At 41.2% G+C, this 27,905-nt stretch overlaps 1 protein-coding gene across 1 annotated transcript in view; it reads right to left on the reverse strand.

Annotated features, from left to right (window-relative positions):
* The window catches only part of PRTFDC1 (phosphoribosyl transferase domain containing 1), a 92,263-nt gene that overhangs the window by 19,503 nt on the left and 44,855 nt on the right, over positions 1 to 27,905 (reverse strand). The window contains 1 exon segment of the mRNA XM_006773829.2: positions 604 to 667. Within this exon segment, the coding sequence (XP_006773892.1) occupies positions 604 to 667 (64 nt within the window).

Consider the following 27,905-nt stretch of genomic DNA (forward strand, 5'->3'; position numbering starts at 1 on the left):
CCAAACATTTTTTCCCCCACTGGATTGCTAAGCCTTGGCAAGTTTTGGAATCCCATGTTAAAATGGAAGGCGTTTTCCCCATGATCTAACGGGTTAAATCTTTTTAATAAGGGGGAAGGGCAAAGGGCTGAAGAACGTGCTGTCACAAAAGTCTTGTTTATTCTCTCCCCCGATTTTGTACATTTCAACGAACCTGTGTATGAAATGTCTTACTGGAGTGCCTGGGTGCTGAGGCATAGACGAGACACATAAAGCAGACAAGTAAAGGGAAAAGCCTCCTTTTCAGGAGGCACCTGAAAGGGTGAACAGACAAGAAAGAACAAGGAGTGCCAAGGGGTTTTGCAATACGAGGCTGTCTGAAATAAGATGGGAAGAAAGCTCGCAGACGAAAGATTTGGTCTGCATCATGTCCTGGAAGCATTATAAAGGAGTGTTTTATAAAGGCGAAATCATTACAAGAGTTCACACATCCATTTGCATGAATTAGCAAACCCTGGAGAGAGTCTGAAATGTATTGCAAGTGCTGACCTGAAATGAAGGTCACTGATTTCCCCACAACGTCAGGCATCAGTGCGAACTGAGCAGCGTTACATGAGCAAAGCTTTCCTGCCAGTATTGAAAGACCATAGCCTCCAATCATCTGCATCTCGCCCATGAACTGGTCGTTCTAAAAACAGAGAAGCCGATATTTTACTGTACAAGGAAACCTGTAGGCACATTTTTCTGTCTACCCAGCTAGTGGCTAGATTGCGCCTCACAAAGATAGCACAAATAGCTACTACAGGTTCTTGGTTGCCTATGGTTACCAATAGCCCCTCGCTGCTCCTGTGCTTGAGACAAAGCATTCTAATGACTGGGGGAGAGGCTGTGGAGAGAGGGAATGGAAGGAGTGCAGAGAGGACAAACAAACCTAATTTTGGAACAAAAAATTGGAAGCTGTCTCAACCTCTCCGGAGGCAGAAGGAATGGGAGAAGACAGTCATACTCCTGGGGTGGAGAGAGCCCCGGGAGGCCCAGGAGTGGGCCAAGAATTTGTCAACTGTGCCAACATGTCTGCAGTGCAGAACAATGAGACGGTGGTTCCCAACGCAATTACAGGCCTCCTCCACTCCCTACAGCGCGGGTCCTTTCCCTCAGCATATGTCCAGGGTAATGCTAACAGGCCAAGGATCAAGAACCACCGCACTTAGGCCTTCAGGCATGGATGAAAAAGCCTCAGGAACTCTCTGCACTTCTAGAGACTCAGAACCATTGTAGAAGACTTTTCACTCAAATCTCATGCGGTTATGAGCATTTGCTTTCGCGAGGCTTCTGTATGGTACATCATCTCTCCTAATTAAGCCACACACACACACACACACACACACACACACACACACACACACACACACACACACACACACCAAAACATGGATTGTTAATGAATATCACAACAGATAACATGGGAGCAAAACAGCAAACTGAGTGTAGGCAAGTTGTTTTCTAACTTCATTACCGAGACACAGTCAAGGAACTGAAGCAAATACCTTCCAGGCTTCATGACCCATCAAGACTGCTGTAACCCTTGTGCAAACAGTGACCTGAGGGGGCAGACGACAGTGTAGGCACCATGTGCACATTGTGTGGAACCAGCACACATCTTCCATTACTGCTGTGGACAGTTATTGCTTTTGCCAGTTCAGTGCTTTCTTCTCTGTTTCTGCTGAGACAGCTCCGCCTCTTTCTGAGGGGAGTTATTCCGCGTGGATCAGGTGGAGCTAGGCCTGAACCATGCAAACCAGCTATGCCTGAAGATATACCCAGCCCTGGACTTTCCACCTATCAAAACCAATTTATTCCCTTAGGAATTTCCTTGGGTTGCTTTGAATTGGATTCTGTCACCTGAAACTGAGTCTCGATCTAGACATAGAGTTACTTTATCATAGAATTGGTCATCAGGGAAGGGGAAAACAAAACAAAACACATAGGCAAATAAACAGTATAATAGTTTTACCAATGAAACAGGATTTGTCTTTTTATCTTTTTGTTCAAGAGGAAAAATAAATGACTTTAACATGTTTTTACATCTGCTTGATAAAGGAGTGGAGAGAGTTCTTGAAGGTGACCCATTAAGTTAGATTAAAAATAATTATTTTCTTTTTGTGGGAATAAATCTTAAAAGGAGAAAAATCAAAAGAATATCCAGAATTCCTGGATCTCTTGCTGTTTTTGTACAGACATATATAATCATATATCAGCAAGAAATCATGTCAATAGGTTAAAAACTTGTCAAAAATGTTGAAGGAGAAAATTTTGTCATTTCTACAGGTGCTGAGATATAGGAGTTAACAGAAGAAGAATTTCTGCAAATTAGACTCAAATATGTTCTCTCTCTCTCTCTCTCTCTCTCTCTCTCTCTCTCTCTCGGCTCTGTAATTAGCAGGATATTGAATTATCTTTATATACAAGAATGAACATACTTGGGGTCCGTGAATCAAATGATTGCTTGACCAAACATACCTACACACTGAACACACAAATAATAGAAAAAAAAAACAACCTTGTAGTTTCTAGGGTCAGAAGAAAGGTTTGCTTTAAATTTCACAAACAATAATCACATAAGCTTCTAAGTTTACTTGTATGGCTCGAGCCCACAATCCTGCACGTGCCCTGACTGGGAATTGAACCTTGACTTCCTGGTTCATAGGTCAATACTCAACCACTAAGCCACACCAGCTGGACTCAAATATGTTATTTAAAAAAATGTTTTTATTGATTTCAGAGAGAGCAAAGGAGAGGAAGAGAAATATCGATGTGAGAGTGGAACATCGACCAGCTGCCTCTTGCACATTCCTTACTGGGGATTGAGCCTGCAACCTGGGCATGTGTTCTGACTGGGAATTGAACCAGTGACTTCCTGGTGTATAGGACGATGCTCAACCAATTGAGCCACACCATCCAGGCTCATATATGTTCTTAATAGCAGCAGGAAAAATAAAATTTCAGTACCTCCAGAGGACTGAGGTATACAGAACTGGATACAACCATTAAACCACAAAGTTTAATGTAACAAATGAGATTTATACTTTGGCAGATCAGAGTGTATTTCACAATACTTCTATTATCATCTCTATTCTATTGATTAAAAACAACAACAACACAATACCTCAAAAAGCTAAATAATGTGTTCTAAGTCACACAGTAGGGTGTGGTGCTAAGCAAGTCTTATTTCAGAAGGTCTTAAGTGCAAGTTTATAACGTGTTTATTTTTTTATTTATTGTTGATAGTATTACAGGTGTTTTCCTTTTTCTCTCCCTTTACCCACCTCCACCCAGCCTCTGTCCCCCTCCCGCTGGCCATCACCACACCATTATCTATGTCCATGGGCTATGCATATATGCTCTGTGGCTAATCTCTTCACCTTCTATAACATGTTTTAAATATTAGATTTATCCTTAATTCATCTGGAACTTATATCTTCCAAGTATGTGTATAGTCAATTGTCCGAATACCATTTATTAAATTGTTTATTGTTTTCCCTATTGGTTTGAAATGTCATTGGTTTTGATTTGATAATATTTTATTTGGCCTACAGTTTTAAAGCAAAATGATGTTGGCCTCGTATAATGAAGTGGGTGGTTCTTTATTTTTTTCTTTTAAAAAATTTTTATTTTTCAATTACAATAGACATTCAATATTATCTATATATCTCTCTATATAAAAGCCTTTACCACTGGTCGACTGAACAATCCATCGGCCGGTCGCTATGATGCACACTGACCACCAGGGGGCAGATGCTTAATGTAGGAGCTGCCCGCTGGTGATCAGTGTGCTCCCACAGCCAACCTTCCGTGGCCAGGCAACCTCCTGAGGTCCCTCCCCCCGGCCGGCTGGCCCGATTGGCCCCAATTAGGACTGGGTGAGATGGCCCTATTGACCCAGATCACTGCCAGGCCGAGGGACCCCACCCATGCACGAATTCGTGCACCAGGCCTCTAGTTTTGTATAAATTTACCGAGTGATCCCCCTGATAATTCACATAAATACCTGGCACCATACATAGTTATTACAATATTATTGACTATATTCCCTATGCTGACTATATTCCCTATCCTTGTGACAATTTTTATTTTATTAAAAAGTTTTTATTGATTTCAAAGAGGAAGGGAGAAAGAGAGATAAAAACATCAATGATGAGAAAGAATCATTGATCAGTTGCTTCCTACATGTCCCTCACTGGGAATTGAGCTTGCAACCCCCGGCATGTGCCCTGACCAGGAATTGAACCATGACCTCCTGGTTCATAGGTTGATGCTCAACCACTGAGCCACACTGGCTGGGACCAATCTGTACTTCTTAATTCCTTCAACATTTTACCCAGTATCCAAAACCCCCTCCACTCAGGAAACTACCAGTCTGTTATCCAATGAGTCTGTTTCTATTTTGTTTGTTCATTTATTTTGTTCTTTAGGTTCTACATATAAGTAAAATCATATGGTACTTGTCTTTCTCTGTCTGATTTATTTCACTTAGCTTAATACTATCCATGCTGCCACAAACGGTAAGATTTCATTCCTTTTATGGCTAAGTAATATTCCATTGTATATATGTACCACTACTTTTTCTATCTACCGGTCTGTTGAAGGGTTCTTGGGTTGACTCCATATTTTGGTTATTGCAAATAATGCTGCAATGAACATAGGGGTGAATATATTCTTTGGAATTAGTGTTTTAGGGTTTTTCAGATATATAGCCAGAATTAGAATTGCTAGGTCATAACTCAGTTCCATTTTTTTTTGAGAACCTTCCATTCTGTTTTCTATAGTGGCTGCACCCACATACATTCCCACCAATAGTGTATGGGGGTTCCCCTTTTTCCACATCCTTGCCAACACTTATTATTTGTTGATTTATTGATGATAGCCATTCTGACAGATGTGAAGTGACATCTCATTGTCATTTTCATTTCTATTTCCCTGATGATTAATGATATTAAGCATCTTTTCATAGGCCTATTGGCCATCTGTATATCATCTTTTAAGAAGTGTCTATTCAGGTCCTCTACCCAGTTTTTAATTGGGTTGTTTATTTTTAGGGTGATAAGTTGAATGAGTTCTTTATAAATTTTGGATATTAACCCGTTTTTGAATGTATAATTGGCAAATAGGTTGTCTTTTGATTTTGTTGGTGGTTTCTTTTGCTGTACAAACCAGCTCTTGGTTTTATTGATCTCTTGTATTGTGTGTGTGTGTGTGTGTGTGTGTGTGTGTGTGTGTGTGTGTGTGTGTTTTAGACTCTGTTTCATTTATTTCCACTCTGATCTTTATTATTTTCTTACCTCTACTCATTTTGGGCTTTGTTTACTATTCTTTTTCTAGTTTCTTTATGTGTAAGATTAGATTGTTTATTTGGGATTTTCCTTGTTTCTTGACAAGAAAATAAGACCCAAATATATGTTGTCTAGAAGGGACCCTCTTAAGACTGTTTTTGGTTGTCTCACAGATTTTGGGTTGTTGTGTTTTCATTTTCGTTTGTCTCAAGGTATCTTTTGATTTCTTCCTTGATCTCATTGTTAACCCATTCATTGTTTAGTAGCATGTTATTTAGCCTCCATGTGTTTGTGTGATTTTCAGTTTTTTTCTTGCAATTGATTTCCAATTTCATACCACCATGGTCAGAGAAGATGCTTGATATAACTTCAATGTCCTTAAATTTATTGAGACTTGTTTTGTGGTCTAATATGTGATCTATCCTGGAAAGTGTTCCATATGCACTAGAAAAGAATGTATATTCTGCTGCTTTGGGGTGAAATGCTCTAAAAATATTAATTAAGTCCATCTAGTCTAATGTGTTGTTTCAGGCCACTGTTTCCTTATTGATTTTTTTCTCTGGAAGATCTACCCAGTGGTGTCAATGGGAGTGTTAAAGTCCCTTACTATGACTGTATTACTGTCAATCTCTCTTTAATGTCCATCAATGTTTCCTTTATATTTTTAGGTGCTTCTACGTTAGGTATATAAATATTTACAAGGATTATATTCTCTTGTTGGATTGGGACCTTTATCATTATGTAATGTCCTTCTTTGTCTCAATATAACCTTTGTTTTAGTCTAGTTTGTCTGATATAAGTATTGTTACCCCAGCTTTTTTGTTGGTTCCCATTTGTGTGAAATGTCATTTTCTATGCCTTTACTTTATGTCTGTGTGTGTCTTTTGATCTGAAGTGAATCTCTTGTAGACAACCTTATTTTCTTACCCATTCAGCTACCCTTTGTCTTTTGATTACAGCATTTAATCCATTTATACTTAAAGTGTTTATTGGTAGGTATTATTGCTATTATTGCCATTTTATTGTTCATATTTATGTTCCCTTTCCCCTCTTCTTCTTCTTAAAGAAGTCCCTTCAACATTGCTTGTAATACTGGGTTAGTGGTGATGAACTCCTTTAGCATTTTCTTGCTTGGGAAGCTCTTTATCTCCCCTTCATATTAAAACAATAGCTTTGCTGAGGAGAGCAGTCTTGGTTCTAGGTCCTTGCTTTTCATCACTTTGAATATTTCTTGCCACTCCATCTGGCCTGCAAAGTTTTGTTGAGATATCAGAACTCCCTTGTAGGTAACTAACTGTCTTTCTCTTGCTGCTTTTAAGATTCTCTCTTTGTCATTAAGTTTTGCCATTTTAATTATGATGTGTCATGGTGTGAGCTACTTTGAATTCATCTTGTTTGGGACTCTCTGCACTCCTTGCATTTTTGTGTCGTTTTTCTTCAGGTTAGGAAAGTTTTGCCATTATTTCTTCAAATAAATTCTCAATCCCTTGCTCTCTTTCTTCTCCTTTTGGTAGTCCTATGATATGAATATTGTTATGTTTGATGTTGTCCCAGAGGTCCCTTAAATTATTCTCATTTTTAAAGAATTGTTTTTTCTTTCTGCTGCTCCGATTAGATATTTTTTTTGCTACCAAATTGTTGAATTGATCCTCTGCTTCATTTAATATTCTGTTGAATCCTTCTAGTGTGTTATGCATTTCTGACTGGTTCTTTTCTTTGCTTTCTATGTCCTTTGTTATGCTGTTGAAGTTCTCACTAAGTTCCTTGAGGATCCTTATAACCATTGTTTGAACTCTGTATCAGGTATATTGCTTGACTCCATTCTATTTAGTTCTTTTTCTGGAGATTTCTCATGTTCTTTTATTGGGGGCATGGTTTTTTGTCTCCTCATTTTGGCTGCCTCTCTGTTTGTTTCTGTATATTAGGTAGACCTACTATGTCTCCAAGTCTTGGTAGGGTGGCCCGATGTAGTGTCCTGTGGGGTACAGTCATGCAATCTTCTCGATCACCTTAGCTGGGTGCTATAGGAATATCCCTTGTGTGGTTTATGTGTGCCCTCCTGTTATCACTGAGTCTTGAATGCTGTTGGCACATCTGTGGGTTGACGCTCAAGCTGGCTGTCTATCAGGATTGGACACAACCACAGTGTATGTGCTGATCTGAAAGTGCTGATCCCATGAAGTGGAATTTGCCATCAGGGTCTGGTGCTTGCTGAGACCTCTCTTTGGTGTGCCATTTGTGGAACTAATTGGGTGATGCTCTATTGTAGTCCCAAGCCAGCATCCAATTGTGTTGGTTCTGGGGCCTCTTGGGAGGGACTCCAGTGCAGGCCAATGTCAAACCCTGCCAGTGACCAGCCCTGGGCTACCTGTTAGAAGGTGCAAAGAGATCCACGGATTGTAGCTGCCTCTACTGGAACTAGGTGCATGTGGGAGGCCATCTGCCAACAAGCTGCTAACTGGACCATCTCCCACAAGTACTGGTCCTGAGGAAAGTCAGTAAAAGGCCCAAAGCACCTGGGATCTGCTGCCACCTGCCATTTAGGCTCAACCACTGTAAGAGCCTCAGTAGTACATGAGTGACATGTGGCAGGTTCTCAGGGAGTTGCCTGGTGTGTGTGTAGGGGTGGGTGGTGGTGTTTACCAGGTTAGTACTGCTTCAAACCTGGAAGCTGTGCTGGATCTGAGATCACTCAGCAAAAGTCTCAGGGTACATCAAGGCCAGCTACCACCCACCTGGACCATTGCAGTGGGGGTGGGGCCTCAGGGAGTCACCATGGTGGAGCTAGTAGAGTCACCGTACTACAGCAGATTCAGATTTGGCGGTGTGTAACGAAGGCTTAACCTAGGAAAGCTGGCCCTGTTAGAAGATGGCCCTTGCCCTGAAGCCAGACAACTCAGTTTCTCCCTGTGTTTCTGGAACTCCAGAGCTTGACCAGAATTCCTGGAGGTTTTTTAAAGAAGGAATGCAACACAGGCTGAGGCTAGTAGCCACCACAGACAGAGCCTCTGGCTGTGTGAGAGCCAGTAAGGGCAGGACCTCAGGGCGTTGTCAGGATGAAACTAGTGTAACTCACCATGCTTATGTCGTGTGGGGGAAGGGCTCCACACAGGAATGGGTGACACCTATAGGCAGAGTGAGACAACAGCCCCATCTCCAGCCATGCATGAACTGTTTATCGTGGGACCTCAGCGCGGAGCCAGTGTTAGGCTACTGCTTGTTGAGGGAGTCCCTAACCCAGGAAAGATGGCTCCCACGGGCTGCATGGTCGGAGGACTCAATACAGGGACATTGGAGGCTGTCCTTCCAGCCCTTGCCTAGAATCACACAACTTAGTTTCTTCTTCTTTGGCACCCCTCCACCACAGAGCTGATGTGGATCCCAGGGTGAGTGTGAGTGAGAGTTGTGTGTTGGTTCTTTAAGAGGACATCTGTGTTTCCAGCAACCTCTGTCTCCCTGGGGGTAAATAGAATCCCCACTGATTTCCACAGCCAGATGTTATGTTAGCTCCTTTTCTCAGCACTCTGGGATCGGGATCATGTTGAGCTGAGAACTCTCATTTTTCCAGGGGGACCTTTGCAGCTGAGATATCTCTCTGGATTCTCAACCATTGCCTATTTCGCATCTCTGCTCCTCCTACAAGTCTCAGTGTGGCTTCTTCTTTATACGCTTAGTTATAGAACTTCTGTTCAGCTACTCTTCAGATGGTTTCCAGGCTGATTGTTCTATAATTTTCTTCTTAATTTGATGTGGTCATGAGAGGAGGTGAGTGCAGCTTTCACCTACTCTACCATCTTGGACCTTCCTCTTTATCTTTTTTTCTATGGCCTAAAAGAGTTTGCATATGAATGGATTTGTCTCTTTTGCTAAGGTTCAGTAGAGCTCAGAATAGGTATTATTTAATACCTAACTTACAGATGAAGAATTTGAGGCAACTAGAGTTTAAGTAACTTGTCCAAAGTGGTGTTGGCTATTAAGTGGAAGAATCCAGTTCAATCCTAGAATTGCTTGTCTCCATATTACTCTGGTGAAACCCATATCCCCAAAATTCCTAGAAGAAAGAAGCACATAGCACATCTTGGAGAGTAACACATAAAAGTGGGTCCTGGTTGTGGTAATGAAGTAAATAAATGAGTTGAAATGGCTAGGAGAAATCAACATCTTGGTAGAAGTGTGGGTAGAGGTGTGGATTTATTTAAGTAGTAAAGGAAACCTCTGACATTGAGTCTAGGTATCCTTGGAAGAAATATTTTGGAAACTATATGAGCTTAGGTAACCTGATTTCCAGGTCAAAACAAACAAACAAACAAACAAACATACCAAACAGCCCAGCAGACGTGGTGATATTGACACTGTTGTAATAACCTGGTTATTCTTTAACAGGAAAGGAGGAAAGGAGAGACTAGATAATATAGGCATGCCATTTATATAGCTTTGCCAAAAAAAACTCCACTTAACACTCTCCAAGTCTGTTCTCCACTGACCAGTGGGGGAAGAGACTGAACAAAGGCAGTTCATGCACATGCTCAGTGAGGTCTGAGTGTTGTGGGAAGGTGTTTGCCCATCAGTCCTACCTGGGAACAAATTAGTGGCCAGGATGGGAATGGCTGCTACGGTTTTGAAACCTGAATATTTCAACTTCTAGACAAAGAAGTGAGCTATCTTGGTTTCTACTCTCTCTACTTTCTCACATGTGCTGGGCCCTCTGGGACTCCCATTGCAGGGGGCTGCACCACATGGAACTCCCACGATGACTCGTGAACTTTAATCAGCCTGGATGCTGAACTACACCCGGCTGCAACATGGAACAGAAGCTTTGGACACTAACCAAGCTTTTGGCCCTGCTGGAGCTTTACCTTTCTCAGGACTAGTTCCAAGGGCATGGGACTTTGGAACCCGAGGAATGTAACTAACTTCATGCAAATAAAGCCTTTTTTCACATCTCATCCTCCCGTGAGGGCTTCTGAAAATTCTTATTTCAGCGGTACCCCAAGAACCTTGCTCTCATGAGTGACAGGGGAGTTTAATTCTCTGGTAACAATACCTCATGCAGAGGATTTGGACTTCTTAGATAATGTTTAGCGAAAACATATCTGAGGAAGAATAAATATCTTGAATTCCTGTCCTTTTGAGGAACCAGAAAGGGAAAAAGCAAGAAAATAAACAAAAGAACCACTCTCTCAGCTATTCATTTCCAAAGTCAGAGCTGATTATCTTTAAAATCTGTACATGCAGAAGCTTTCTCAATATTCTCATCCTCCACAGATGCTTAACTTTGCCACCCCCGCACCTTTCAGCCTAATCCTTCCTCTCAGCTATTCTCCTGTGCTTAACAAGGTTATCTAGACTATATAAAATGGATAGGAGTGCAAAACAGTACCAAAAACAGTTTATTATAAGAAATTTTAATGATCAAATTGGAGAGCTTCCAATTATAATGTTGCAAACTGGTGAAAAAAATTTTTTTTTAACTCTAACTTTAATACCAAGTCAGATAATGAGGACAGGTGAATTGATTCTAGTATCCCCAGGTTTCTTTTCAACCAGTGGTTGATGTAGGATATGACTCTTAACTGAGTCCCTTAGTCCTTTAAGCTGCCTGGGCCGCAGTGGAGGGCACGGTGCAGTCAGAGCTGGTGGTAGCTCAGGCCACAATGCCCTGGCTTTTGTGCTCCAAACAGACCAGTTCCGCTTGTTTCTGTTATATTGGTTTGGTCAAAAGCAACATGGTGGGAGCAAAATAAGTTTGAAAACTACCGTGTTAATGTTTTCTTCCTTTGAAATGACTTTCTTTTGGGTATCTTGTTCATTTAATTATCCATTTGCTTCTGAGATTGTGTATGTTTAGAAATTCGTCCGTACAATCTATGTGGGATGAATTGTGAGGAAGGAGACTATTGAGACAAAGTAAACAGGCAGCTGGGGTCCCCTGCACTCAGACCTGGGTTCCAGTCACAGCTCCACCTTCTATTGGTTGTAGGACATTGAGGAAGTCATTTCACCTCTCAGTCCTTCATTTTCCTTATCTATAAAGAGAGTATATTAATAGTTCCAATTTATAGGATTATTGGGAGGACTAAAATAATATGCATTATGCACTTAGGAAAGTGCCTGGCATCTATACTGATAAAAGGGTAATATCCTAATTAGACCAGCAGACCTTCCGTGAGACTAGCCAGGGAGAGCAGTTGAGGCCATGAAGCTGGCAGGGGAGGGCAGTTGGCGGCCATGAGGCTGGCAGGGGAGGGCAGTTGGGGCCATGAGGCTGACAGGGGAGGGCAGTTGGGGTCGATCAGGCCGGTGGGGGGTGGGCAGTTGTGGGCAAGCAGGCCAGCAGGCAGAGAGGTTAGGGGCAATTGGGCAGGCAGGCAGGTGAGCAGTTAGGAGCCAACAGTCCCAGATTGTGAGAGGGATGTCTGACTGCTGGTTTAGGCCTGATCCCACAAGGGATCGGCAGTCGGACATCCCCCAAGGGGTCCCAGATTGGAGAGGGTGCAGGCCAGGCACTGGGTCACTTCCTATTATCATGGAAAGATTAACGACTGTGGCGCTCACCCTTTGCAAACTCTCAGCCTGCTTTGCCTTTAACTTGTAACCATTATACTTATTTTTATTCCTTTTGCCTACATTCCCATGCCTGCATACTCATTTTTATTTTGCATACCCATTCTTTTTCCTTTTGCCTATTTCCCCATGTAATCCTTGTCCTTTTACCCCATATGGCTTATGGGGAGCGGTACAGGGCAGATTTTCGTGGATGACTTATTGCTCTCCCGTACTGCCTGCATTATTGGAATAAACACTCACACATGATTCAACCCTGTCTCTGCTTTTAATTGGCTCAAGTAGTGACTGGCAGCCTGGACCCATTGGTTGTCCGGTTTCAAGTTCAGGCATCATCTCTTTTAGGAAGCTTTTCTGGAGTCTCTAGGACTTCATCTGCACCCCAGTAACATTCTATGCATATCTGCATGTCCATAGGCCATGCCAAACTGAAATTTTCTGAGACTGTAGCAATTGCCAATGGAATGAAAAGTCTTTTAGCATAGCAGCCTTATTTTCATTTTTATTGTGGCATCCAGTGTTTGCTGAGATGTCAGATATTTAAGCACCTGAGGACATGCGATATATATATATTTTCATTGATTTTTTAAAGAGAGTGGAAGGGGGGGGGGAGAGACAGAGAGAGAAAAACAGTGATGTGAGAGACACATTGATTGGTTGCCTCCCACATATACCCCAACCAGAGCCAGGGATCGAGCCTGCAACCTAGGTATGTGCCCTTGACAGGAATCAAAGACAGGACTCTTCAGTCTGAGGCCCAATGCTCTATCCACTGAGCCAAACCAGCTAAGGCTGTTGGCTATAGTTTTAATACTTCTTCTCCTACCCACTTTAGGCATGAAGTGTTCTCAGGCAGCACTTAGTTTTCCTTGCTTTCAGTTCTTTCTCTGGCTGCTCAGAAGCTTACTGCCCAATGGCAGACAGAGAAAAAAAATTATACACTAACACATATGAAAAATGTCTGTGAAAGTCAAGTGGGAGGACATAAGTGAAGCTAACTTGAGTAACACAGAAGATGGGAAGACTAAAAAAAATACCGACCTTCCTTTGTTATGTCTGAGTGATTCCCACCCAAACTATATTTTTCTTATTCTCATGATTATTATTTTATTATCTCAGTTCCCAAACAGCCTCCTCAATATTTTTAACACTTAAATGCAAGAAGCCACGTGAATTCTGAACACTAAAAATATGAAAAATTACATTAAGATGTTTTAATATCAGTAATTCATTTAATGATTAGTAAAGGATATTTTCAAAGCATTTTAACCAGGAAAGAATATATGTGTTGGCATGTACAATCCAGCTCACTTAAAAGTACAGATATATTTGCACTTCCTGAATTTGGTGTGTTTAATTTTACAAACATGAAGTGACTTTATTTAACACAATGTGGCTTTCTGTTTATTGATAATGATTTATTACTCTGTTGTGATTGGTATTCGACTCCACCCAGGTTCTAAGAGGGGATGGGTTAGCTGAGAGCAATCTCCACCCAACAGAGAAAAGCACTTTTCTTATGAAGGATAAAGGGATGTGGGTCAGAATAAGGGACCACAATCATATGAAGAAGCTACAGGCTAGAAGGAATAATGCATGAGAGAGAGAGAGAGAGAGAGAGAGAGAGAGAAAGAAAGAAAAGAAAGGTCTAAAAAGAAAAGAAAAAGGAAAAGAAAAAGGGAGGGGGGTGGAGAATAAAAGAGACCTTTACTTTGATTTAGTTATAACAGACCCCAGGAAAGAGGAAACTCAGTTTGAAATCAGATTCAATGACTTTGGATTACATGAACTCTGTTTGCCACCTCGTAGCAGGATATCCTTCTGTTTTGAATATTGGTATGGACTTGTTTTGGTTTAAATTATGTTTTTAAATTATGAATCAGAAGGACAAACAAGCTGGGCCTCTGGACACATCTGAATGGCCCAGGAGACTTCGGTACAATCTGTGTTTTAAAATGTGTACCACCACCACTTTATCAGTGATGACTTTTTCTTGAAAATCTATTTTGTCCACATGTTCTCCCCCTTAAAAACACAAACAGCAGGAAAAACTTATCACTTAAAAAAAAATAACCATATAAAAATTGTTCAACAGTAATGATACCTTAAACCAGCTTCCTGAACCTTTGTTAAGATTGCTGGGGGATGGGAGGGTGACCAGGAAGGGCCGAGGGAGGGAACTGGTGGCAGATCCCATGCTGGGGAAACCTCTAGAACACCCACTGCCTTTTGGCATTAAACTAGATCTATCTTCATTCCCACGGGATCCAAAAAGTTCTGTTTCTTGTGTCACTTTTCAGCTCAAAATATTTCAGGGGATGCCCTTGTTCTGAAAATAAAGTCCAATTTTGACATCACAATAGGCAGGACCAATCTGACAGCCAGGCAGGAGGGGCCTGAATATCACAAATACTGAAGCACAGAGACATTTGCTTTTTTTTTTTTTTTTTGTCTTATAAGTAAGTTTTCTGGAAAGTTCTACACTTTGAGATAATGGGAATTAGACAATAAGCACATGTATGCTGACCTGGCTCTTGTTCCCTGATAAAGTGGTGGGATGAGCACAGGGTGGGGGGGTGGGGGGGTTGGGGGGCATCACACAATTTAGCTGTGAACCTAAAGCTTCTCTAAAGGGCTGACTTGTGGTGGGGAGAGTGGTGGTGGAGAAAACCACAGTTACCTTGGGATACCAAAGAGTGGCTGAGATTTTTCAAGTTGGCCACTCTAAATCATCCAGGCAGGTGAATAAGAGACCAGACTGCCCAGATAACTGTGTTCCCTCCTGCCTCTCTGCTCAGAAGGTACAGTTTGAGTTGGAAGGAAGCATCTGAGTTGGAAAGGTATGCAAGAAGAACCTAGCTGCCCCAGATCCCTGAAGAGTTTAACTGGGCCGGTCCCGTGCAGGGTTCAGGCAGGCTCTGTCACCACCCAGGAGCTGGTTCGGGGCCCAGCATATTCTCTGCCCTGCCCAGGAGACACATGTTCTGCTCAAGTTTGCAGGCTGCAGGGATGAGCACGGCCCCTTCAGTCTCCAGCTCAGGTGATCTGAGTAGAAATGTGAGCTGATCATGGACAAAGCTGCAAATTGTTTTGTTTTGTTTTTTTGTTTGTGTGTGTGTGTGTGTGTGTGTGTGTGTGTGTGTGTGTGTGTAATACTTTTATTGATTTTGGGAGAGAGAGGGAATGAGGGAAGAAGAAAGAGAAACATCTATGTGAGAGCAGAACATGGACAGGCTGCCTCCTGCATGTCCTCTACAGGGGATGGAGCCTGCAATATGGGCATGTGCCCCGACTAGGAATAGAACCAGTGGTCTTTTGGTGCACGGGTTGACACTCAACAAACTGAGCCACATCAGCCAGGGCTAAAGCTGCAAAGTTTTAAAGTTAAATATTTAAACTTTAAAGTTAACTCTTTAGTCCTATGGTGTGTGGATCTGCATTTGTGCTCTTGCCCTGAGCCCCTTAAATATTAGGGGCAAGCCCAACTTTGAGAACCATTCACTAAGTGCCAGATACGATGCTGAGGACATTAGTTACATGAATCCTAACAATATTTTAAAAGGTCTGACCTAGAAATAATACTCCTTGGCATTTCCCCCAGGAATTAAAAACGCATGTCCATACTAAAACTTGCACATGGATATTTATAGCGGTTTCATTCATATCTGCCAGAACTTGGAAGAAACCAAGATGTCCTTCAGTAGGTAAATAGATAAATCAACTGTGATACATTCAGACAACAGAATATTAGTCAGTGCTAAAAAGAAATGAGCTACGAGGCCATGCAAGGACATGGAGGAACCTTAAATGCATACTACTATGTGGAAGAATTCAATCGGAAAAAGTTGACTACTATATGGTCCCAACTATATGACATCCTGGAAAAGGCAAAACTACAGAGACAGCAAAAAGATCAGTGGTTGCCAGGGATTGGGGGAGGAAAGGATAAATAAGTGGAGCACAGATGATCTTTAGAGCATTAAAATACTCTATGAGAATGCAATGGTGGATACAGAGCATTATACATTTGCTCTATACTAGAGGCCCGGTGCATGGAATGTACACCAAGAGTGAACCTGAAGGTAAACTGTGGACTTTGGGTGATAATGATGAGTCAATGTAGGTTCATCAGTTGTAACACATGTACCACTCTGGTGCAGGATGCTGATAGGGCGGTGGTGGTGGTGGGGGCAACACACCATTTAGCTGTGAACCTAAAGCTTCTCTAAAAAATAAAGCCCATTAAAAAATCCTATGAGGTAACAGTACTGTTATCACTCCCATTTAAGTAACTTTGTTAACACGTTAAGCGCCCAGCCTGATTTGTCTTCCGGACGGAAAGTATAGTGTCAATCACCAGTGACTGATATGGCGCTTAATGTGTTAAGTAACTTTGTTCAAGGCCTCTAGGTTGGAAAGTGATGGAGCTGAATGCTGAGCAGAGATTAACCTTCTGTCTTGCTCTCAAGCCTCCATCTACCCATATGTTCAACAGCTTTTCTCTCGGGTCTGATCAAAATCTACCTTTCTGTGTGACTTGCTACTATATTTCCTCTTCACCATGCAGACTATGATCCTGTCTTGGGTGGGGCCTGAGAATCTGCATTTCTGACAAGTTCCCAGACGATGGCGACGGGGCAGGTCCCATAAGCCACATGCAGAGTCGCCAGGGTCTACGTTCCACTCATGCCAACTTGTTGGCTAAGTCCAGGGCACACCCTGCATTTTATCACCTTTGTATCTTACAATGTTCTTTCTACCAAGAATGCTTTCTGCCACATCCCTGCCTCTCAAAACTATAATCTTCTTTAGATATACTAATGAAGGCTGACTTTCATTATAAATCGGCACCCGATGCTCACCCCACCACCACAGTTAGCCAGAACGGATCTCTTCCGCCGATGGACTTCCTGTGTGTTTATGCCAGCTTATGCCCCACCTGCTTCTTCCTTATTCCACTGACTATTCCTCACTCATTATCTCTGAATCTGTTCACTTCTACTATTTTGAGATCAACTTGAGGATAGGGACTTTATGTCATACATCTTTATAGGTTTCCCAGCACTGAGCTGGGCCTTGTATGCAGAAAGGAACATGGTATGTTAAGGAAAGGAGCTCAGACCCTGCCTTGCTCTTTCTCTACATTCCCTGATAATGGTCACCTCCTCTCTAAAATGGGGACAGCAACACCCTCCTGTTAGAATTGTTGTGAGGTTTAAATTAAATGTTATATGTAAAATGCTTTGCCCATAGTAGGCCCTTGATAAATATTTATTGAATTTAATTTTCCCCTTTTATTATCTATATATGAGAAGGGAGAAGACATGGGAGTGAATCAATGACAGCCAAGCAGAACACCAGGTGTCTTAAGTTTTATTGAAATGATTTTTCCACTCTATCAAGCCCTACTTCACTTTATTTCGGTTATATGAGTAACTGCAAGTCATTGATATAACTAAAATCGATCAGTATTTACAAAAGAAATCTAGAATATTATTTCATGACTCACATTTTTTATGCAAATCACTGACTAAAATTCAAATAGGGCTTAGAGATAACAGGCACTGATGTATCCTTACATCTTGGTAAACCGAAGTGACAACATAACATATTTGTTAGACATCTATAGTGGTATGCCTATGTAATTCAAAACAACCAAATTTAAAAATAGGTAACAGTTTTCGATTAAACATGATCATACAAGAAAAAAAAGAAATGATTATGATCAGCCATAATAATTGCTTTAACCAATTACTCACTGAGAAACCTTGGCAAACTTGACTGATTTGTAATGGACTTATCTCAAGAATGGAGATACTACTAATTGCCTTACTTGCTTTTCAAAGTTCATGTGAAGAGAAAACAAACTGCCAATATGTGCAAATACTATGAAAAGTGTAGTAAACTTTTATGTGCAAAGAAAGTACTAGCAATGTCTTTAGAACTAATACAGAGCTAGGGGGAAGGCAACTTATGTGAAATATACAGAAAGCAGAAGACTTGTGGAGGGCCAAATATCAAATGTTTCATCTACTATTATTATTTTTTAGATTTAATCTCTGCTCAACCTTCTTGAGGGATCTAATGAACATGAGTAAAATGTAAGGAGGTCACAGAGTAGAATGCTTCTAGAGCCACTTTCTATTTTAAAGAATAAGAAAAGATGGTTTATCTGATGTAGGCATGTTGATTGGCAGTGCATGCTTGCAAATTCCTTCAGTATTAAGTCATGTCTTCAAAATTGGGTGGGGCTCTGAGTTATTAAATTTTTTCTTTTCCTCTGGAGGCCAGGGCTTGGAAGTAGCTGAAGACTACATGTGAACGGAGTTGGGTGGTCTCAGGAAAATTCTGTGTAAACAGCATTGCTCATCGCAAAGTAACACAAAGCCCTGCACATCTGTCTGTCCATATTGTACAAACAGAATCTGGACTCCATTAATGTGCCTGAGGAATAAATTATTCTCTAATAAATGTTTTATAAATACAGTGAAATGGAAGGTCCAGGACACCAAAGGAAATGAGACTCAGCTGAACCACTGTGTTGGCGGAAGCCTGGAGGAGGAGTGGGTGACGGAAGTCATCTACAGCTGTGTCTGACTTAGAGTGGTTGTACTTTCTTAAGTGTGGGAAATGCAGGGTTCTATGTAAGAGGCTACTGTAGTGTACTTATTCTAGACTGCCAACGGGGAATGACAAATCGCCCAGGGAGGGGGGCTTTCACTCTCGTTAGTGGATCTAAGAACAACTCCTCAATGAGACATCCAATTGAGGCTCCAGACCCGACAACCTCTGTGCTCTGAATGTCAGAGTGTCCACATGACCTGCCTAACAAGGGCCAGCAGCTATGGAACAGGGCATGCAGGCTGTCTGTTTTTGCCACTAGATATTGCTAATGTTTAAAATACCTACTCTTCTCTCTCTGCCCCTGTCAAATATTTGTTGTCTTTGGCTGATGAGCATGAAGGCCTTTGCTTTGTAAGGGGTGAGGGTGGGTGGGCTGGAGAAGAAGTTTGATTAAATCAGAGGTAGCAGGAAAGAGAGAAGATAGAGTGTGATATGAACACTGTTCCCTGTCTGGTTCATTCGACTACAGTGGAGCCCTGATATTAGGGGACTGAACTGCTTGTAATAGAATCTGTAAGATCCTGGGAGGGGTAAAAGGTCTAAAGCAAAAACTGACAAACTACTTAAATAGACATATCTCTAAAGAAGACATACAACCGTGGAACAAGCACTCTAACCATTAGGGAGGTACAAATTAACAGCACAGCGAGACACTGGAATTCACACACTGCTGGTGGGATATTAAAATAACAACACCCAGTCACTTTAGAAAACAGTTGGACAGTTTCTTAGGAAGTTAAATACGCATATAGTCTGGCCATTCGCTCCTAGGTATTTACCCAAGAGAGAAGACAGTATATGCTATTATAAAGGTCCATTATGGACATTCACATCAGCTTTATTTGTAATAACCCCAAACTGGAACCTACCCCCATGCCCATCACCAGGTGCCGAGCAGGTGGGCTCAGAAGGGGGTGCTGACCCTAGAAAAGAGAAAAGACTCACGCTGCTTGCTGACTGGCCATTTTTCAGGAGTATTTCCCACCAGATTAAAGTATTTGAAAATGTTGTTTTTTTAATCTGTTTTTTTTTTTTAAAAAACCAATACACATGTTTGACTATAGTAATTTATACTTTACTATAGTCAAAAGTTCTCAAAACTTGCACAGAATCTTGAACCCCATTTCCACCATAGAGATTAACAAGTGAAACCTCTTTCAGATGGGCCTTTTAAATGAATTCAAATCACCAGTGTTCTGACTAAGTCTCTTCTTATGAAAAACTTCCAGCCTGTTTCTCTTTACTCATCACCATCTGTTTCTTCTGCATGTTCGCCCCTGATTCTCATCTGCTCAGATCAGTTATGCACTACTATTTTTACTTCTACAGTCAAAATAAAACCTCTTATCCCATTAAACTTATGATAAATGCTACTGGGGCCAATTAGGTGATGCAGCCATGGCTCTGAGCTAACACGCCTTTTGAGCACACCTAACCCAACAATTGAAATTCCATAACAAATTGTGGGTACTACAAACACAGGGGTTCACCAGTGTGAAGGGACTGAGATGTTTCAGGAGGCAAGTGGCGATGAAAAGTAATATTCTTCACTAGAAAACTGACATTTCAGATTCAATTACAGCATTGGTTCTCTCTGGAGCATTAAAGACCTAAAAGCACATTTAGCTACCACTGGCAGACACGGCTACACATTCAGGATGCATTAATGATTCTCAAACTGGCCAAATAGAATACTTGAGTTTCATAACTCTGGATTTCATTTGGCTGAGAGGGGTGAGAAGGAGTTTCCACATTCTCTTAAAACCCTGGGACTTAGCTATCATAGATAATAAATCCATCCAAACCCCGATCACCTAACATCTGTCATTGCAAAACACATCTGATCGACAGGAAAATGGAGCACATCCTAGATTGCATGATGTTACATATCTGAGAAAGAAGCTCACTTAAAATGCAAATGCAACTTTCAAATACAGTATTATTATTAACTACAGTCACCATGCTGTGCATTGCATAATGCTAAGAGAGTAGATCTTAGAAGTTCTCATAAGAAGAAAAACACTTGTAACTATGTGTGGTGATGGATGTTAACTAGACATATTGTGGTGATCGTTAAAAAAATCAGATGAAATTCAGAAGGAAACTAAAACAAAACAAAGCAAAAAGTTTCATGGCTCCATCTCTTAATAATCAGGTAATCGTATATATTAATAAGGTTTTTGAAAACACCGATTCTTATCATTTTCTTATAACTAGAAGAATATGTTTGGTTAACTTACAATATTAACATTAACAGCTAACTTTTGCTATGATAGATACTGTGCTGGGTTTTTACTGATCTTATTTTCTAGATGAAAAAATAGAATCTTAATTAAATAGATGGTCTAAGCCCACTCAGGATTCTGCAGGGCCAGAATGGAAAGCCAGATCTGCCCATAGCAAACTCCTCTCTCGACCATTACGTTGAACTTCAGGAAAATGATACAAATGAATAATAATCGACTTGGCAATGGTAGTGGTGGTGGTGCTCAAAAATGAGGCCCCCAGGCTCCTACCTTATTCTGTCTATTGGAAATGCGATGTGGGTCAGGACAGAGGAAGTGCACAAACTGCTTCTCTCCCGATAATGTCACTGTGGCCCTCAAAGGAAGTGTTAAAACAGGGCAGCTCTGCTGGCACTTTGGCTGTCGGAACTGCTGCTTAAGCTGTGAGTCATGCTCTTGGGCCTCTGGCTCTGCGGACAGTGACCAGCTGATACTCATCCAGAGACTCTGGAGAGGAGGCAAAGTGGGCTTTGCTCCTTCACAGTCGTGTCTGATCCTGGGGGTGACTGCATGTGGCTCGGGGTTGTGTGAAAGCACCGTGGGCCGACCTGGCTTGTAGAAGAGGCAAAGTGGCGATACCGGGGCTCCCTCCCTGCCCTGCCCTGCCCAGAACAGCTCCGCTTTTGAGGTTTTATGGAAGATATCACTTAAAACCTTTGAAAACCACAAGCCTACTGGGAAACAGCATAGCACAGTGGTTAAGATTATAGCTTTGGAGTTTGACAAAATGGGTTCAAATCTAGGCGCCACCACTTCTGAACTCGTGCCTCACAGCAAATTAGTCCACCCTTTTGAACCTCACATATATATACTCTGTCTCAGAACTGGCATCAGGAAATGTCAGTTACTAACACTACCATCTGGTCCCATTAGTCAGGGAGGAACTAGAGGGAATCAGGATAAAATCCAGAAAGAGAAGGGAAGTAGTTTGTGAAAGAAAGACGTGGGAGCCTGGTGCCTCAGACAGGTGTGAAGCAAACAGAAGGGTTTACCTGTGTTTTATATTCTAGTTACAACACTGGGTGCTGCCTGCGTCTTATCTGCTGGTTATAAAACTGAGCGCCACCATGGAGAACATTCAACCGCTCTCCTGCCATGAACGTGAAAACTGAGGTCTAGGGAAGTTGTGACTTGTACCAAGGTTAAATTCCAAACCATTCTATTTCTTTTTTTTTAAATATATTTTATTGATTTTTTTACAGAGAGGAAGGCAGGGAGATAGAGAGTTAGAAACATCGATGAGAGAGAGACATCGATCAGCTGCCTCCTGCACATCTCCTACTGGGGATGTGCCCGCAACCCAGGTACATGCCCTTGACCGGAATCGAACCTGGGACCTTTCAGTCCGCAGGCCGACGCTCTATCCACAGAGCCAAACCGGTTTCGGCCAAACCATTCTATTTCTATATCCATGCAGGTTTTTCTCTTCTTCTGGAAATTTCTAAACTTTCTTATCAAATAAAGAAAGTAGTTTTCCAAGTACATGGTGTGTGTGGGTGTGGTGAGGTTGGGGTTGAAGTGAGCATAGGGAAAAAATATAGTACTGGAATACAAGTGAAAAAAAAACTTAAAAACTCAGGAGGGTTAGAGTTGAGGCTGGCAAAAACTATTATACATTAAACTAGTTATAAGTGAAAATCAATGCAATTTTTAAGCTTATTACATCAATAATAATGATATATTAATGTAGACCCTCCTACATTAACAAATTTGCACATCATTACTTTCAGACCACTGAGAACCAGGCCAACACATACCTCATCTAAAAATAAAACGAAAATCGTGCCTCCCCTTCTTTCTTTTCCTGAACTGACAGTGAAAAATCTCGGGCATCAGCGAACTCTTTGGCCACATCACACTCACACTCACACCACATGTGCACAGAGGGCTTTCCGCCCGGACAACAGCAGTCAAGAGTCTGTGCTCTGAAGGTTGCTCCTTCAAGCCTTTAATTACGAGACACGGCCTGCGTTCACCGGAGCCCCTTGATGAAAACCCCAGGGTTCACTACATTCAAATTCTGACAATGTAATGCTAGTCTGAGTCTGTCCTAATGGAAGGGGAGGAAAAGATGAGAGCAAATGCACCCTGTTTGGAACCACTACAGAGGAAAGACGGACAGTGTGTCATTCAGTCTGTTGTGAGGAGCGCTGGGCGGTCAAGCATTGCAAATGCTTTGGGAAAGGATGACGTGGAAGAGCCCTGAAAAGCGCCTCTGCGAAATTCAAGGTCATTCCAAACTCCATATGAAAAGACAATTCAAGGTCATTCCAAACTCCATATGAAAAGACAATTCAAGGTCATTCCAAACTCCATATGAAAAGACAAACTGCTTGAGTGCATTAAAAAAAAAAAAATCAACAGCAACCTGAGTAAAAAAAAAAAAAAATAAGCCCCCTTAGAGTCAGTCTCCCAGCAGGTAAAGGACTTCCCCATTCCCTTCAGTCACTAAGTCTAAACTTAACAAAAGGAAACAAAATAAAGCAATATGTTCCTGCTGCCTCCCACCATCTCTTGGGATGTTTACTTGATGATTTATCTTCCTCCCCTCCCCGAATGAAGAAGATTGCTGGTATTTGGGCTGAAAATGAGGCAACGTGATGTTTTGACAAAACCCTGTGAAGGCAGGAAGCTGTGAGCACTTCGACAGGGAGTCGGTCAGCAGTCAGGGCGGTGGGTGATAAGAGCTCCATGAGCGTGCCCCTAAAGCGCGATGGCCATCCACGGCTTCTTTATAAGAATGACCTGTTTTCCCAAGAAGTGCAAACTACAAAAACACAATGAGGCAGCACTTTTTTGCCTGTGAAACTGAGAAACATATGAACGAAACTGAGTATCATCTCCTGAGGTTGGTGACAATGAGAAAAACCCAGACATTTTCGTGAACTGCTGCTGCTGGAAATACACATTTAAATATAACTGCGTGACATGGAAATCTGGCGATAACGTATCAGAAGCTTTCAAAGTGCACACAGTTTTAGGAGCAAGTGTAATGAAATATTCAGAGATATGGACGTCATTTCATGAATAAGGGTGTTTGCCACAATATTATTTATGATACAGGAAGACTTTAAGCAATTTAAATATCCAATAATAGAGGATTATTTGAAAAAACCTGTAAATAACAGGATTCTACCAGCCACTAAAAGTGATATTGTAAAGTACTCTTTTCGATGTGTGCTCAACTCAGGACTTTCTCGAGTGCAAGTGATAGAATCTCATTTGAGGGAATTTAAACAGAAAAATGATTGATAGGAAGGAAGAGTTGAACAACCACACTTAGGAAGGTGGGGCACAGGCATTTTGAGGGGCAGTGGGATAGAGGGACTCAGATGGCCTCAGGACTCTCTCTTTTCTCTGTTCTCACTTCATCTGTAGGCTCACATCCTAACAATCTCACAAGCCAATAGGAGAAATTTTTTCCTGAAAATTCCAGTGTGGAAGCTTCCAAGGGAAACTAGATTGGTCTGCCGTGGATCATATATGTACGCCCTGGGCCAATGACTGTGGCCAGGTTTCCTTGAGGTCTAAAGATTAGCCTCCCTATGTCAGATACCTACCTTTAGATCAACTGTGTGACTGAGGGGGCAGCTTGGACCCCCTGAGAGAGGAGGGGAGTGGATGGAGGAGTGGAGTGGATGGACTAACACAGTCAGGGCCACTGGGCAATTGCTGGGACCAGGGGAGCCACTTCAGTTTGTCTCCCACAATTTCAGTGCATTCTTTGTCAGTGTTTTCTTTCCACAAGAGTTGGACCTAGTCTTTTTGTGAGGTGAAAGAGTAACGTTGTCTTACTTTATTTCAAGAAAAGGGATTCCTTTGCAGCACTATGGCTGGGAAGCTCTCTGGAGTAAAGGGCACTGGACAGGGGTTACGCTGTTGGAACTGCGCGCATGACTCTCCAGCCACATTGTGTGAGTGGGATCAGACAGATGAGCTGCCACCACTAAAAAAAGACTTCATGTCCTCCACAAAACTCAGTGGGTAAGAAGTGGTTATAAGAAACAACAATTTATCCATTTTGCAGAAATCTAGCAGAGCATTTCTAAAACATATTGATTTCTAACTAAACTGAAAGTGAACTCCATCATGCTATCATTAAAGATGCCATATTTGAACCATACGAGAGAGAGAGAGAGAGAGAGAGAGAGAGAGAGAACTACAACACGAGTCTTTAAAAACCCCTGATCTCAAGACAATAGAGACAGATGATTATGACAAATGATAGACTGAAAATATGTTATTACAATGACATGCTCTAATTTCATCAAAGAATAGCTAGCAATGTTGCAAGAAGTATTCTGAATTAAACAACAACATTGCCTTTATGGATTTTCTTTATCATACAGACATGAATAGCATGGATTATCATCTACTAGAGATGGTTACTGCCCATCTACAGCCAAGGTATTGATACAACCTATTCTCTCTTTTGAAAATCATACAATTCATTTTATATCATGTCTCATATTACTGAGTTGAGAGAATTTAAATATTTGCCTCTTCAGAGTTTCTTTCCAATATAAATTCTTTTGACAGCCTAAGTCAATATTGAGGAGACGTAAGAAACAGAACATGGCAGTGGTGTTGACCCACAGCCCCCTCAAGCCCTGGGTGTGTAATTCTTACACCATTTCATGCCTAAGTTTAAAAAAGGGTGGAAACCCAAAAGCCAGAAACTCTGAACCATGGCTCCATGGTTGACTTGTCACGTGACCTTAGTAACTCGGTATTTTTGCAAAAGAATTTTCCCCATCAGCTTCTGCAGCTCCAGAGAAGTTGCTCTCTTACCTTTGTCAATTAACAGAAAGCCAATACCACAGACCCTTCTTGAATCCTGAGAGGAGAAAGAGAGAGAGAAGAATATGCTAACCAATTTGTGATAGAGTAACGTGCTGAAGAAAAATATCCTCTTTAGGACACATACCTCTGTATTCTTATAAATATTCTTAGCAAATCCATTCATTGGGTTAAAAAAATCTATTGTTTCTCCTACAAATCAAGTCAGAAAATCTATATAACATTACATAAGCCCAGTGAGTCTGGATTTTATTTACTAAATTTTATACATATTTATTTATTTTTAATTAGTCAAATATTAAGACTTATATCAAGGCATTTAGCTGCCTAATAATATACACATCATATTTATTTTTATTTTTATTTTATTATTATTATTTTTATTGCTTAAAGTATTACAAAGGGTCATATTTATTTTTAGAATTAAAAAAACAATAACTAGGGTGAGTGCTTTTTATGAAGACTTGGGATAAATATTTTACATATGTTATTACAATGACATGCTCTAATTTCATCAAAGAATAGCTAGCAATGTTGCAAGAAGTATTCTGAATTAAACAACAACATTGCCTTTATGGATTTTCTTTATCATACAGACATGAATAGCATGGATTATCATCTACTAGAGATGATAACTAAAATCTATGCATAAAGATTATTTTAAAAAAAGGAAGGACCCTACTTCCTATGTGTGCCCCTTATAAAAGGGAAATTATTTCATGGACACCTGTCACTAATGGGTATTCAAAATTTCTGGTCTGAAGTTTGAACCTCAAATTATGAAAGTACAAAGGACTTATAACCTGGGAATCATATTTTAGCATTGGAATTGTGTTCAGTTTTCTAAGTGCTTCAGAATCTTATACCCTAGACATCAACCCAAATTGAATAGAAAATTCTATCTTGGTTCCTTTATGAATGTGTAGTTGATCATAATGCCATAAAATCCCTCAATTTGTCACCCCCACAACTTTAATTTAATAAAAAAATAAAATAAGATCTCTCAATTGTCATGCTCTTGTTTCTTGAATGCCTGAATAGGGTAGCATCAAGACAGTAAGAAAAGAGGAACCTACAACTGTGTGGGAAAGAAACTGAGTGTTTTGGGGTTTTTTTTGGCATAATGTCAGCAACTAGAAGAGTAAGGGAAACCAGGTGAGAGCATGCCCATTTGTAATTGTAAGATAACAACAGAAGTTATAGATGGAAAGTTGCTCTTTAAGAGAAACGACTGCCATGGCCTAACGTCACTAATACACACTAAAATATGTTGTTTAAAAGGCAGAAGCAGAACATTTCCAATCTTTCTCATATTGTTGCACTAGTCACCTCTACAAGGTCTGATTGCTGCATAGTGTGGGGAAGCGTGGGAGTCGGTTGGAAAGTCTGTAAGGAGGATTCTCTGAAAGGTGGGAGGCCTCGGGGGACCTTGCCAGAGGTGGTGGACCCTGCCTTGACTTTTCCAAACAAGTGTGGGCCCCGGGTGTTTTACTAAAATCTTTATGTTAGATTCTTAAACATCCTTGTTTGAAAGACACTACAGATGCAGGTGTTTTCTCAAGGATGCTTACCCTACTAATTATATCTAGAGGTTAATTTTAGTTCAAGCTGTTGTTGTTACAATAAAAGCCTAAGGAGGCAGGTGAATGGGGCTAGTGGTGACGATAGCCAAGTGGTCTCTTAGCTTCTCTCTCACAGAAACATGTGTCAGAGTGATCATTCATCCGCCATTCAGGGTCCGCTGGTCAGCCCGGCAGCAGAGAATCACTCTGCATTTGCAGTGAATTTCTCTTCTATAAATATCCAACTCCCCCAACAGAGATGGTCTAAATGTGTGGTGACTTGTCCCAGGCGTCCATCCACAGGGGCCAAAGCCTGGATTCTTTCCAAGGAGTATCACTGCAATTCCAATATCGGTTATACATGGAGTGGGTGGATGGTTGTTAGGTAGGCGAGACTGCACAATCGGAGTTGTTTTTGTCAGTGAAAAAACTCTGCCGCAGCAAAGGATGGTGAAAGAAGAAAGTGATGGCTTGGAGCAATAGATGGATTACTCATGGAAACCGTCCATTTTAATGGATGGCAGAGCAATATGATTGCCCAGGAATTTTTTTTTTCTTAATGTTTAAATCTCTCTTCTGCAAAGCAACAATTCACATTCTAGATAGGCATTAATCTCTGCTCTGGTTGGATTGATCGGCCAACTCATAAAGCTGTGGACAGGGCCCAGTTTATTTTCATCAGTTCTATGGCCACAGACTACATCCTTAGAGATAGCCAGTAACTGTGAAAAAGTGTGTGTTGTTGGAATGTTGGAGCAGGA

The sequence above is a fragment of the Myotis davidii genome, unplaced genomic scaffold (assembly GCF_000327345.1).
Source record: "Myotis davidii unplaced genomic scaffold, ASM32734v1 scaffold86, whole genome shotgun sequence".
Classification (NCBI taxonomy): Eukaryota; Metazoa; Chordata; class Mammalia; order Chiroptera; family Vespertilionidae; genus Myotis; species Myotis davidii.